Source organism: Acanthaster planci, linkage group LG08, assembly GCF_054643075.1.
Source record: "Acanthaster planci isolate LZ-2023a linkage group LG08, COTS_SCS, whole genome shotgun sequence".
NCBI lineage: Eukaryota > Metazoa > Echinodermata > Asteroidea > Valvatida > Acanthasteridae > Acanthaster > Acanthaster planci.
The window spans coordinates 1,542,546-1,557,281 of record NC_141784.1 but is presented as its reverse complement, the minus strand read 5'-3'; the positions used below and the strand labels follow the sequence as shown (position 1 = coordinate 1,557,281).

General features: G+C 44.3%; 1 protein-coding gene across 7 annotated transcripts in view; it reads left to right on the top strand.

The window, feature by feature from the left end:
* LOC110978088 (uncharacterized) overlaps positions 1-14,736 on the top strand; it is a 67,478-nt gene that overhangs the window by 45,839 nt on the left and 6,903 nt on the right. For all 7 annotated transcript variants that reach the window (XM_022232779.2, XM_087140303.1, XM_087140302.1 and 4 more), the window contains 15 exons: positions 62-226; positions 587-970; positions 1,859-2,089; positions 2,839-3,000; positions 4,039-4,293; positions 5,031-5,486; positions 5,828-6,016; positions 6,788-6,916; positions 9,585-9,845; positions 10,464-10,685; positions 11,046-11,342; positions 11,766-11,891; positions 12,208-12,981; positions 13,405-13,665; positions 14,283-14,609. In XM_022232779.2, coding sequence (XP_022088471.2) covers positions 62-226; positions 587-970; positions 1,859-2,089; positions 2,839-3,000; positions 4,039-4,293; positions 5,031-5,486; positions 5,828-6,016; positions 6,788-6,916; positions 9,585-9,845; positions 10,464-10,685; positions 11,046-11,342; positions 11,766-11,891; positions 12,208-12,981; positions 13,405-13,665; positions 14,283-14,609 — 4,239 coding nt within the window. The remainder of the gene's footprint in view (positions 1-61; positions 227-586; positions 971-1,858; positions 2,090-2,838; positions 3,001-4,038; positions 4,294-5,030; positions 5,487-5,827; positions 6,017-6,787; positions 6,917-9,584; positions 9,846-10,463; positions 10,686-11,045; positions 11,343-11,765; positions 11,892-12,207; positions 12,982-13,404; positions 13,666-14,282; positions 14,610-14,736) is intronic.

Sequence of the window (14,736 nt, the reverse complement as noted above, 5' to 3'; positions counted from 1 at the left end):
ACGTACTTAACTACTGGAACCACCCATTGTGAAGGCTTAACTTTCTTCCATGCCCGTGCAGGTTTTAGAGGTGAACACTGCGGCGAGGTGTGCCCTGAGGGACACTACGGTCTGGGTTGTGCCTACTCCTGCTCCTGCTTGAATGGTGCCAGCTGCGATCCTGCAACTGGCCAGTGCCAGTGCACGGCAGGGTACACTGGCTCCCAGTGCGGCCAGCATTGTCCACGTAAGTTGACCCATGGTATTGCCCAGAGCCGGGAAAAATCGGTGAATAGCAATCTGATTTGATTCAGATCAACTGATTGCAACCGAGAAAGGATTTCTTGACCTCGTCTGGCTGCTCAATAAGTTGTAGCTGTGCAAATGCATTGTGACGATATCTGCGATACTGGGTTTAATGTAATGTTCAGTGTGATATTAGTGGAATGGATATCTGCGATACTGGGTTTAATGTAATGTTCAGTGTGATATTAGTGGAATGGATATCTGCGATACAAGGTTTAATTTAATGTTCAGTGTGATATTAGTGGAATCGATATCTGCAAAAGTGCCTCCGCCAAATTTGTGCCCTTTGTTCATTGATCAGATGGCTACTTTGGGCTTGAGTGTCAGAGTAGTTGTGAGTGTGAGAATGGCATCTGCGACCACATCAGTGGATACTGCGCCTGCCACCCAGGTTGGCAAGGTGATGCCTGCATGGTGACCTGTGACACTGGCCACTACGGCGCGCAGTGCCAAGACCAGTGTGAGTGCCATAATGGCGCAACCTGCGACCATGTGACAGGGGCGTGCACCTGCAGCGCCGGATGGCAGTCAGAGCGGTGTGATCTGGAGTGTGATGTAGGCTTCTACGGCACAAACTGCGCCCTGGCCTGCCAGTGCCAGAACGGCGGGATATGCCATCATGTGACGGGTGCGTGTAACTGCACGGCAGGCTATGCCGGTGATCTCTGTCAGGAGCATTGTAGTGGTGAGTTGTTTTTGATTTCCTAGGCTGGAAGAAAGATTGAAATCATCAAAAGCATATACATATTACCCAGTGATTAGCAAAACGCTTTCATTAATGAAAAAAAAGGAAATTTGCCATTCATTTTTTAGCAGAGCATTTTTTTTGCTCAATTAATATTGTATAAACTTTATGTGGTCATTAAAGGAGATTATTTGTGATAAATTTAAAACATGAATTTTTGATCAGGAAAATTATAAACTTAATCAAAAGGGGCCATCTATTCTTTTGTTTCATTAGTTCCTTGTTGGTGCCGGTGGTAAGGGGTATGAGGTTCATGCAGGCTTTTCAGAAATAAGTAAAAAAAAATCGAAGTCATATTTTTTTCCTTTACAGTTTGATCAGTCTTACGAGGGGGAGACGGCAGTCCAGATGCAAGAATTGTCTCTGAACACTCATGAAAATGACAAAAGTGGATGATTCCTAACAGTTTTTCAAACAGAAAAATTGGTCAAGTTTATAAATGAAATGGGAAAGAGACCTTCTTCTCTAACAACTCTCAACCCACTTGCCTAAAAATTCACAAGTGCCTTCTCATAGGATTTAGCTGGTGACTTTAAACTTGTTAGATTGGGACTTAGAGATGAACAGCCGCCAACAAGCTTCTAAGCAGAATTATATTTGTAGCGTGTTGTATATTAGTTGAGTCCATCACAAGTCCCCACACATCCACCACAAGTCATCATGCAGTCTTACATGTACGCCAAGTCACAAGCCATCCAAATGAATTAGGAAAAGAGCATTCTTTTATAAATCCTTGTTCATTCCGTTATTTATGACTGGTATCGTAAACGGACTTGTGACTGGACAAATCAACAAATCTGTCAAACGTACAACTTCTCTCCCCAACAGCGGGAACTTTTGGGGAAGGCTGCGCTTTGACCTGCGCCTGTCTGAATGGTGCCACTTGCCATCACGTGACTGGCCTCTGTACCTGCGCCGACGGCTGGATTGGATCCACTTGCAATCAGTCCTGTCCGGTGGGTTACTACGGTAACGGATGCACGGCAGAGTGCCGATGCCAGAATGGGGCAACATGCGACCACGTGACAGGAGACTGTTATTGCACCAGCGGTTGGCAGGGTAGGTTTGCATGATAGTCAGATACCTTGTTTTGTTTCTGGATGAGTGTTACTTCCCTAGCAAAAGAAGGAGGCTGGGAGTCCAACTGTTATACATCCCCAGTTAGTGATCTATTCATTTAATCCTCGCAAAATTGCTGACTTCAACTATTATAAAAAAAAGAAACAACTGGAAAAAAGTCATTTTTTGCCCTACTGCTGGGCACATGCATTATTGCCTTTATCTTCATTCTCAATACCGTGAAATATATTTTGAGAATACAGTTTTGTTAACGAACAATTGAATTCTTGTTCTGTTTCCTTTCATTGACTTTCACCTCTGAATAATCAATTTTGATCATGAATATTTGAATCAAATACATATTAGGCTCAGCCCTTGCAGCTTATGCTATGTTGATTGCGATGTGCAGAGGAGACATGTTCTCAAGATTTTCAAGAGCGCAATTGAACTTCAGGACTTAAGCCATTTTGTGGTTGAAGTTGCTTAGCTGCCATTCATAGTTTTCTGTAATAACTTCTAATTTACAAACACGGGCAGCGAATAGCAAAAGTTCAAATACAACATGGGTTCAAACTTCAAAGGTATCCTCGGCATATAGCAATCGTTTGTTTTTAATAATTGACCAAAACAAGAGGTCCAAGAAATTACTTAGCATAATCATTGTCATATCTAAACTATGATATTTATATTTCAAGAAATTCGATTGCTGTCTTCATTAAACTTTTGTTTCAATTTGTTGCTGTCAAAAGGTGTGCATTGTGATTCACCTTGCGATGAGGGTTGGTTTGGCCAAGACTGCTCATTGGAGTGTTTCTGCTACAACGGAGCGTCCTGCCATCACATCTCAGGAGATTGTCTCTGTGCTGACGGCTACATTGGGAACCTGTGTGAACAGCCTTGTTCCCAAGGAGGTATGCTCATTTCTTGGAGCTCTGTTACATCGCTGGAAGTGTTAAAAGCTGTTAAGCCTGCTCGGGCAGACTGCTTCATGCAACAACCAATGAAAAGCTCTCCCAGTATTTACAGATTTGCATTTGACTTCTATTGTGGCATGTTCTAAGAGCCCAAAACTGTACAGTCAGAGAGCATGTTGAGTTTAACCCCTTCGCCACGGATGACAGTAAGAGCCGCTGTGAAAATTGAGATCCTCAGCCCGCTTTTCAGCTATTATTCTCGGCCCACGCTCGAGCGAACACGGAGAAAGAAGGCAGACCCTGGCTGTTGTATATATGGTGATTGGCCTTTGTGTGTAGCCCAGAAATGAAAAGACTGAATTTGCATCATAATCACCAGCTTCGCAATAGTCCCCACTTTGAAAAGAGGCCACCGAACAATAAGCCTTTTCACTGTGTAATTCAAAGCGTGCAGAGCAAGCAGGGCCACAAACCGAGAATTTGCGGTTTGGCAGGTGGTCTTCTTTGCAAAGCGAGGCTGGAATTCTCAGAGTTGGCTTCCAGAAAAAATTTCCCACCGTCAAGGGGTTAATAGCACGTAAGTTTTCTGCTTAGAATACAGTGTTTGAATTCCACCTCAGTAGGCCCATGATGTCTGAGACAGTAGTTATGATTAACTGATCAATGTGTTTGCACACTAACTGAAGAATGGCCCATTTCTGTTAGCAGGGACCGCATTGAATTCTAACTAGTTTTGATGCATCCTAGTGGGAGCAGGAGCATTCCAACTTCGAGACATTCCCTAAACCTGCATAACAGTATCATGTTACTTGTAGTCTCACAAGCTTACCGAGTGAGTTTGTGAATTTTTTCGCAAGCTCTTGGACAAACACTGAGTATACAGTGTTTATGAATATTCGTCAGAAAAGGGTAATAACCTAAAACTAACATCTCCCTGACTCAAAGAACATCTTGAAAAATTCCCATAATAGGTTTCAATATGTGCAGTTCCAACAACTACGGAATAAGTGTGTGTTGTTTTTTTTTCTGTGAAAGAGTATGGACCAGACTGCAGTCTGGATTGCGCCTGTGAGAACGGTGCCTCCTGCGACCACCGTAATGGCAGCTGCACCTGTGGCCCTGGCTGGCTGGGATCAACTTGCAACACCACCTGTCCTAGTGGGATGTTTGGCATGAGTTGTCTTTCCCAGTGCACATGTCAGAATGGTGCTCTCTGCGATCCCGTGTCTGGTTACTGCCTCTGCCAGCCCGGTTGGGTCGGTGACTCCTGCGAGGATGAATGCATGCAAGGTATGTCAAATTACGAAACTGACTCACAGATCGCTGTCATTTGGTGAAAGTCACATCACTTTTCTGGTGGATGTGTGTGCTACCATTCACGTTCTCCCTCAGTGAATGAGATTTACTATTAAACAGTTAGGATCACTCTTGTTCCAGCAACTTCAGATCAATTGACCCTCAGTCATTTTGAGAAGATGTTCATCACTAACCCAAACGTGGAAGAGGTTGTGAGCCGATTTGTACTTTTTGACATGCCCACACAATCATGGTGGCGACGTGAACACATGTGCCAACATTCTTGTCCATTTCTGACAGTGGTTTAAAGGACTTTAATCAATGCATTTGACTTGGATCTTGTGTCAGTTATATAAAATGAAATACTGAGTGGCTTCGCCTTATGAAATGGAAAATGAAATGGAAAATGAAATGGAAAATGATTTGTATGTCATTAAGGGGAGGCCAGTGATTGCTTATGATCTATAAATAACTAAATATTGTGAATAAAAATCTGTAATAATCATATGGTGACTGACTGAAATATCTGATAATGCAGTTCTGTCTGATACATGTTACCTTGCTGAAGAGAAGAGACATTGTGCTGAAAACAAACTCTTGTTTTAATTTTCCGTTTTAAAACATAATTTTCCATGGTAATATTTTGACAATTGAAGCTTGTCTTTTTTAACCCTTCATCTCAAGAATTCTACTCTCTGGGGGAGAGTTTAATTTTTAAAAATTTCTCTTAGGTCATTATGGTCAGGATTGCAGCTTCCTGTGCCTCTGCCAAAACGGCGCCCACTGTGACCCAGTCTCTGGGCTGTGCACTTGTGCAGCAGGCTACCGGGGAACGATCTGCGAGGCGCTCTGTCAACAGGGCCGCTACGGTCAGGACTGCCAAGAGGTGTGCGCCTGCCAGAATGGGGCACCATGCGACCACGTCAATGGCATCTGCACGTGCCTGTCAGGCTACATTGGCGAGACCTGCAATGCGACTTGCCCAGAAGGGCAGTACGGCCACAGATGTCTGCAGCAGTGCTTGTGCCAGAATGAGGCTGGCTGCCATCATGTGGATGGCACCTGTAACTGTACGGCTGGCTGGACTGGGTTGCTGTGCAGTGAAGCATGCGATGATGGTTACTATGGATACCAATGTAGAGAGCAGTGTATGTGCCAAAACCAAGGGCTCTGCAATCCTGTCAATGGTAATCCAAATTTAAAACCAAAAGCTGCCCATTTGTTTTTATGATTTCAATCTCTACAAATATTACTTTAAATACACACCCACTGATGAGCCAAACCATTTTGGGGCTCCTTTGATCAGTTTCACAAGTTTTTAAATTGGGTTTTGAAACTGACAAATTGGGCTGTTTAGATTACTATTCAATATCCATTTTAATTGTAAATTTGCAGTTGAACTTAAGGGGATCTTGGACTAATGTGGACCTGCTAAACACAACAGATTGACAAGCAAGTACGTTATTGGCTTTGCAGAAGCAAGTAATAAATCAAGATTTTTGAGAGGCTGTTTTGCTCTTGGTTGTAGGTGAATGCACTTGCCAAGCAGGTTGGCAGGGTGACCACTGCGAGAGACCTTGTGACCCTGGTTACTATGGCGACGGTTGCGCATCACTGTCTGGCTGTCAGAACGGAGCCATTACCCATCACGTGACGGGAGTGTGCCACTGCAGTGCAGGGTGGACCGGGACATTGTGTGACGAGCAGTGTCCGTCAGGTGATTTATGTGATATGCATCATTTTCACCCACTTTAAGAACCAGCATTCAACACATGCTGAAAGTCGTGTGCCAAATTCAGTTGACAATTCCTGGGTAATAGTTTTCTTTCTTCTTGTCTTCATTGGTGCCTGGAACAATATAGTCTTGGCCCAAGACTTGGCCCAAGACTATCTTCAAGGGCAAAATAAGAAGCGTTGTCAAGGAATCAACATGCAAACTGGCAGGGCCTCCCCATCTTATGTTCTTTTGCCGGTGTGGCACATGTCAAACATGGATCGTGTAAAAATGGAATGTACAATGTAGTCAGTATTTTTTGGGTCCCTCTTTAATATTTGTTTGTTTGTTTGTTTGTTTGTTTGTTTGTTTGTTTGTTTGTTTGTTTGTTTGTTTGTTTGTTTGTTTGTTTGTTTGTTTGTTTGTTTGTTTGTTTGTTTGTTTGTTTGTTTGTTTGTTTGTTTGTTTGTTTGTTTGTTTGTTTGTTTGTTTGTTTGTTTGTTTGTTTGTTTGTTTGTTTGTTTGTTTGTTTGTTTGTTTGTTTGTTTGTTTGTTTGTTTGTTTGTTTGTTTGTTTGTTTGTTTGTTTGTTTGTTTGTTTGTTTGTTTGTTTGTTTGTTTGTTTGTTTGTTTGTTTGTTTGTTTGTTTGTTTGTTTGTTTGTTTGTTTGTTTGTTTGTTTGTTTGTTTGTTTGTTTGTTTGTTTGTTGGGGTGTTTGTTTGTTTGTTTGTTTGTTGGGGTGTTTGTTTGTTTGTTTGTTTGTTTCTTTGCTCAGGTTTGTATGGCAACCATTGCAATCAGACCTGTCTGTGTGAAAACGGAGCAACTTGCGACCACGTCAATGGTACATGCTACTGCTCAGATGGATATGTTGGTGTCTTCTGCGACCAAGCTTGCGAACAAGGTACATGTAGTCTTCGTCTTTCATCAGTCTACTTTCTGAACCCCTTGCCGACGGTATTACTCACCAACAAACTTGTCCATGCAGGGTGCCATTTCTGCTCATAAGTCAACATGACCACGGTCCTTTTTTACAAAGTCGGACTTTACAAATGTGGACCCTGTGCAGTCATTTGTTCAGGATTTGTGCAGCATTTCTTACAGCATCGCTGCTTCTTTTCAAAACTCTAAGACGATTTCACAGAGCAATATTTGCCACAAACCCGGCCATGGCCACCGTGCACTTTGAATGCTCCACACACACTCAACCATAATGGAATAGTTTTGCCTCTGTGTGTGTTCATATTCGATTGGGAACACTTGAGCTTGGAGACTAGAACAGACATCGTGTGGTAAAGCAAGCAGAATGCACCAGACCGTGTAAGTGTCTGTCGTGTTTGGACACCCAAAATCCCCAGCTGTTTTATTACACACCATCCAGCATGAAGTGGCTAAGCTTGAACATTTTAAGCCTAGGTCATTTGAATAGTTTTTTCGAGGGGGAAGCTAGTGAGATGGATATGCCAGCGCAATCCATATGCTGTGCTTGGGAGGATTAACTCCTCAGCAACGGCTACAAATGGACTAATGCGGGGGAGGGGTTGACCGTCAACACATCAGGGGATCAGTGGGGCATTCCAATTCATTTAGCATACGGTCGTTCCCCACCGCAGTGAGCAGCCATGACAGTTACTGACGGCGTTTTTGATTGTATCTTTTTATTCTGTTCGTCTGAAGATTTCAAATAAATAGAAGAATATCGTTCAGTTTTTAGTTGAGTCCATCATGACTGCAGTCACGAGTCCTTTCACAGGGTGAGGAGTGACAAAGGAATGCTCTTTATCATGGTCCGTTTAAATAGCTTTCTACTTAATTGGCTTTAGACTGGACTTTTTGATTGACTTGTGATAGACTTGCAAGGACCTTGTAATGGACTCAACTACAACTCTGATATCACTGCAGCAAGTAAAGCAAGGGTTATGTTTTTTCTCGAGTAAAAAGATTTAGAAGGTGTTGTTAAGCAAGGATTAGTTCCCAGAAAAGGTCCTTGAAGAGTTGACCCATAGAGTGGCAAACATTCTCTTTGTGATTGGATCACTTGAGTCTACATAATTTGCCACAGTAGCAGGGCTCGCGAAATTTTAAAAAATGTAGTTGCCCTTCGGGCAGGGGAGTCTAAAATCTGGTTGCCCGAACTTCATTTTCAGTTGCCCGACAAGGAAGTTTTAGCCACACGTGGTCTCCAAGTTTTCAGTAATTACAGTCATTTTCCAAGTTTCCGATCACTTGAAATGAATATGCCTAGACCTACCCACCTTTTGCTATTGCTCTGCAGCATTACACGCTAAGACCACTTCTTTTTTGAAAGGTAACATAAAAGTCTTGCAGTACAAATTTTACTCCCAGAAAATTTCAAGAAAAGGAATTCTGGCTAAATTTCCAATTCGCGCATCGACGTTTGTGGACGGTTTGTCAAAAACACGGGAGCACAAAAAAATCAACACCAGAAAAAATTACAGGTCGGTGGGTCACTCACTAGACAAGATTCCATGAACGTTTTTTCTAGTTTCGGATCGCGCATGCAAGTAGGCCTACATGTACGAACGTCATGAACTCAACTACACGTGCCTAACAGATTTGGACGTGACATAATGGGTTCGTCAACTTTGCAGCGTGGGGGGATTTGTGGTCGACGGCTCGCTTAGCAGCAAAGTCAAGACAAAATTTATGCATGCTATCCATGTTGATGCACTGAAATTAACTAATCCCCTTTAAAATAAGACTTGCTTTACTAGAAAATATGCTTGTTACAATGGTTTTGGCAGATAAATGGGTTTTCGCTTGACTACTTTTTATGTGTAGCGATCCAGAACTGGCTAAACCGATCCAGAACTAGGAAAAGTGTCTGCCTCACATTTGTCGATCTTGTAAGACAAATTAAAAGCTCAAAATTTGAAAATATACATGTACAAGGTAGACCTCTGACCCCATTTCATTGGAATTTGATGATAATTGAGCTGTAATATGACTGAATATAGTTTTAGCGATCCGGAACAAGGAAAACAAGTGAATACAGACGCAGCTGTGTCGTTTATGCCAATTATTCGACCGTACGTACCATGGTGCACCTACCCGAACATGTACAGTTGTGCAACATCAAGGTTAGGATGTCGATGTTTTTTGCGGTCTTTTTTGCGATCTTTTTACGGTGCATGGTGCTGAAATGTCCAAAACTCCGCGTAAAAAAATGTGTTGCCGAAAACGGGTGCTTGCCCATCGGGCTGGCAGCCTGGAACATTTGGTTGCCCGACAAAATATTTTGGTTGTCCCAGGACATTGGACTACCGATTCTGCCAGCCCTGCAGAGGCTTAAACACAAAACTTTTTTCTATATTGATTTGCATCGATTTATCACAAATTAAATTATTTTCTTGTATGTTTGACAAGAGTGACTGCTGTTTTTTTTTTTTTATGATGGCTGAATCGAGTTTACAATTTGGAAATTCATAAAAGAAATATTGCTTAAACTGTTTTGATGTTATCATTCAGTTACTCAGCAGCGAATGGTAAGAGCAAATTTCTCAAAAATAATGTTTACATTTTTTCTTTGTCCTTTATATTTTTGGCTGTAGGTTTCCATGGACAAGACTGTGAGGCAGCCTGCCTTTGCCAGAACAATGCCACCTGCGACCACGAGACGGGGAACTGTGCCTGCACGGACGGCTGGATCGGCCCTGTCTGCAACACGGCCTGCGAGGAGGGTTTCTACGGCCACCAGTGTGGGCAGGAGTGTCTTTGTGAGAACGGAGGGCTGTGCGATCACGTGACAGGAGGGTGCTCTTGTGCCCCCGGATACATTGGGGAGTACTGCCAAGAGACTTGCCCTCGACCAGGTAAAGGCCAAACTAGCTCATCAAAGCCTGCACCTTCTGTGAGCAAAGTGCGCTCTCTCATTAGTGAGGCACATCAAGTCATGGACCATGGAAACATGACTCTTTGACCTATTTAAGCTGTCCAGTTTTGATACTGAGAAAAAAAAAAGAAAGAAAAAAGGGCGCCCTCAAGTGATATGTAAGTTGTGTGTGTTATCACTCACCACTCACTGTCTTGAAGGTCAGAGTAAACTTGTCGGAATAAACTTGTAGGCCACACCATAATTCAAGAACATTTTGCAGATTTACTCTGCTACGCTACAGGGCTTAAATACATTTGTAGACCTTTTAAGGCTGATTCAATTCAAATAATTGAAGATTTCAATTTCAACTTTCAATTTGATCAAATATTTCAATATCAGTTGCACCACGTTCCCACAGAAGCAGAAGCAAAAACATTTTGACATTACAAAAAGTCAAAAAAGAAAGAAACACTTCAAGTTTCTGCATTTTTATTTCTTTGGTTTTCAGCTCTGACTTCTTGATTTTGAAAATAATTTTTTTACATATTTTTTTATTAATTGATTATCTGAATATTTTAATAATCAGGACGATCCTATAATCCCTTTGGTCCTGCAGGTGATGGGTATGGCTCAGGCTGTCTGTCGCAGTGTGACTGCTTGAACAACGCCTTCTGCCATCCCATCAACGGCAACTGCTCCTGCACTCCGGGATGGCTGGGCGACCGCTGCGGCGATGCCTGCCCTGAAGGTTTTTATGGCAACGGCTGCCAGCATACCTGCGTCTGTCAGAACGGAGCGGACTGCGATCATGAGAGCGGAAATTGCCTCTGCCAACCAGGCGAGTTTGTCGTCATTGCCAAAGGAGGGCTTTCCAGATCTCGATTTCCTCCTGTCTTTGGCTGCAGGTTCCAGTTTTATAAATTGAGACCCTTAACCCTAAAAGAGGGGAAAGGAGTAGGGTGCAGAATCAGTGACTTGCTCAAGAGTCCTGTCTTGGTTGATTTTATTGAAATTGCAACGTCTGCGGGGTGAGTTTGTCGCAGTGTAAACCAAATATATAACTCAGAGCTTGTGTTCTTGGGAAACTAGGTTACATTAGTCATGGCTTTACTCACGTTGTATGCAGTGGAATTCAAACCCCAGAGTGAAAAGATTCATTAGAAAGCTATCAGCTAGTCTTGTCGTTTCCACTTTGTAGGTTGGAGAGGAGCGGTTTGCTCCGAGCCCTGCAGTCTGGGCACATTTGGTCCCCACTGTGAGCATGCCTGCACGTGCCAGAACGGAGCCGCTTGCCACCATATCAGCGGTTACTGCAACTGCACCGATGGCTGGCAGGGCACCAGCTGCAACACGACATGTGACAGCGGTGCGTACGGTTGGCGCTGCGGTCAGGAGTGCCAGTGCCAGAATGGTGCTGCCTGCGATCATGTGACCGGAGCATGCTCATGCCGGCCAGGATGGCAGGGCGAATATTGCAATGAACTCTGCGATTCTGGTGAGTACTTGAGTCATTGTTACTCTGCGTACTGAAAATAATGAGACTCGTGTAAAAGCAGAGAATCAAGAGAAGTAGTCTTCCATTTTGACCTTGGGCATGTTTTCACAACCCCTTCAGCAATATGCCTTTTTTTACACACAGAGCACGCCAGGAACACGTTTAAGGTGGCCAGTAGATATACAGAACCAGAAATGGTTATGCCATCCAAGAGAGTCAGGTGCAAGGGAGTAAACTACATGATTGACAGTCGTCAGTTGTATAAGTTTCTGTTTTCTCATGTTGCATTCTTGCAGAAAGTACTCCCATTGAATTGTAAGTCAGTACCTTTTGAGCCACAACCTCAAACTTCGAATGCAGCCTTTAATTGGTAATTAGTGGAATCAACTTGAACTGATCCCCTAGTTCTTTACCCCTGTCCAGGATTCTACGGTGAGTCTTGTTCCCTGACCTGTAGCTGCATGAACGGTGCCGAGTGTAACCCCTTCAATGGTTCGTGTTCCTGCACAGCCGGCTGGACTGGTGCGTGGTGCCAGACCCGCTGCTCAGGTAAAGCCCTCAAATCATACCAGGCTCAACTGGTGTGTTGGCCTTGGAATTTTGTTTCTGTTTGTGAAAAGTCTTATCCTCCACGTGCTAGAAAAACTCGAGAGGATATTTTCCAGAGTCAATTTCCATCCTTATAAAAAAATGAGATTTCACTGTTCCAGGTTTGATGTTTTTTGAGGAATATTGAAGGTTTTGCAACCCAAACAGTTGAAACTCAAAAAGTCAAATTCAGACAAAATGCTTCGGGTTCGGAATTCATAATAGTTCAAACCCATTGCAGGTCTCTAACGGGAGAGTCATTTATTCTGAAATACAGGTGGACATTTTGGTGTTGACTGCCGCTACCTCTGTACATGTCAGAATGATGGGACGTGCCATCCAGAGACTGGTTACTGCACGTGTGCACCAGGCTGGCAGGGAGACTCATGCCAGTACAGATGCCCCCAGGGGTTCTATGGGGAGAATTGTCACTCTGTCTGTCCATGCCAGAACGAGGGTGTTTGTCATCACATTACCGGTGCATGCACCTGCCCAGCGGGATGGATTAGTGCTACTTGCAACACATCATGTCCTGAGGGCACCTACGGCATCGGTTGCGCCTCCCAGTGCAGTTGCCATAACAACGCATCCTGTGATCCCCAGAGTGGGCATTGCTTTTGCAAAGCTGGTTTTTACGGTACTCTCTGTGAGTCCAATTGTTCAGCGGGATATTATGGAAGCTACTGCCTACAGAAGTGCACGTGCAAGAACGGGGCGATCTGTGATAAGGTAGACGGTCACTGCACATGCTCAGAGGGTTGGCAAGGCAGCAACTGCAGCGCGCCATGCGACGAGGGTTCCTACGGCACTGACTGCCAGTACGTATGTGATTGCCAGAACAACGCTACTTGCCATCACATCACGGGGGCTTGCCTGTGTCAGCCAGGATGGGAAGGAGACAAATGCCAGCTCTCCTGCCCTGAGGGAATGTACGGCCAGTCATGTGGCCTCAGCTGCGCTTGCGTCAATCACGTCAAATGCAATCCAGTAGAAGGCAGCTGCACATGCCTGCCAGGATACCAGGGAGGAATGTGCCAATACTTATGTGAAGGTAAGGCCCAAAATGGAAACTGTAACCTGTTATCAACTGTTCAAACGATTGATTTTTTGAACCAACTACTTCATTTACAGAGGTTTAAAAGATTATTTCATGACGTTCACATAATTTGGTACCTTTTTAGAAAAATGGGAATATTTGCACATGAAACATGCCATCTATCGAGTGCCATCTAATGAAGGGTAATCTGGTCATTTCAAGAACACTTCTGTTTAAGCACTGTTATTCCAGCCAATCACAAGTCCTGGAAAGTTTTCCAAGTGAAGCTTGACAAAGGCATTCCTTTGTTATGTATAAGCCCCTTTTATGTGCAAATAGATTCACGGTGGACTCGACTGCAACATTGTTATGTAGGAAGAGGAAAAACGAAAAAGTTTGACGTCTGACTTGCTCTCATAATTTGTTCTTTTCAAACAGAGGGAAGTTACGGCCAGGACTGCCTGGCAACATGCCAGTGCGTCCACGCCTCGCACTGCATCCCACAGACTGGGGCCTGTCAGTGCAGCGATGGTTGGGTCGGGGAGCTGTGCGACACGGCCTGTGAGGGAGGCACCTACGGCCCGCAGTGCTCGCTGTCCTGCACCTGCCAGAACAACGCCACCTGTGATCACGTGACCGGAGAGTGTGACTGCACTCCAGGCTGGATGGGGACGACATGCAACGAGACCTGCTGGGAAGGTAAGTGACCCGAGGCCAGTTTCACCAAAAGCAGTTATACCCATCTTGGGAATAGTTACACGTCTGACTAGGAAGTAGGGCATCATCAAATTTAAGATGTTTTCAATGCTTCCTAGACTCCTTAGCAGTGCAGTTGAACTCGTCTTCAGTGCTATGTGTCATCATATCTGGAAATGGCAGTGTTCATGTGCCGTGCCAATCACAAAGCTCAATGCCGGCCTGTGGCTAAAAGTGGGCCCAGAAGGGCTCCCCCCCCCGGAACAGCTGGCCCCTTATTGGCAAAAACCGTAAGCATCAAACAATCCATTGATCTAGTGACGAGCTCCCCATACCTGGTACTGTGGCCCCTAATGCCCGAAAATGGTAATGAGGCTGGTTCAATGAGCATAAAAGGTGAGAAAAGACAGTCTTGAAAAAACTTCTTTTTTCATGGGAATATGAGAACACTGACTATGCACATGCTTCCAACTGGATTATCAGGTAGAAAAATCACACATTCTACCCTGAAAAGCTGCTGGCCACTCGGTATAGCCATACATTATTGAAACGTTATCCACTTTCAAGAAGATGTCTTATATTATCGACACACTTCAGCTGAAGCCTCATGTTTTTTCAAGGTATGTATGGCCAGAAATGTTTGGAATCCTGCCCGTGCATGAACGGTGCCCAGTGCAATCACATCACTGGTGCGTGCACCTGCCAAGCGGGATGGATCGGGGCCAATTGCGAGCAGTCATGCCCCAAGGGGAGGTACGGCGACGGCTGCCAACTGGACTGTGCATGTCTGAATGGCGCAGGGTGCAATCCGGCCACGGGGGCATGTCACTGTGCCCCCGGGTGGGAGGGCGACATTTGCTCATCACCCTGTATCCAGGGCAGCTATGGAGACCAGTGCTCCCTGACGTGCCTGTGCGAGAACAATAGCACCTGTGATCATGTGACAGGTAGGTGGTCAGTGCACATGCTGGCCAACAAATGCCAGAGTGTGAACTGGGATTGACCATAAAAAACAGAAGCCCGTGTCTGATGGAATTAAATTTCACTATTGTACTCAAAACAGTACTTGCCAGA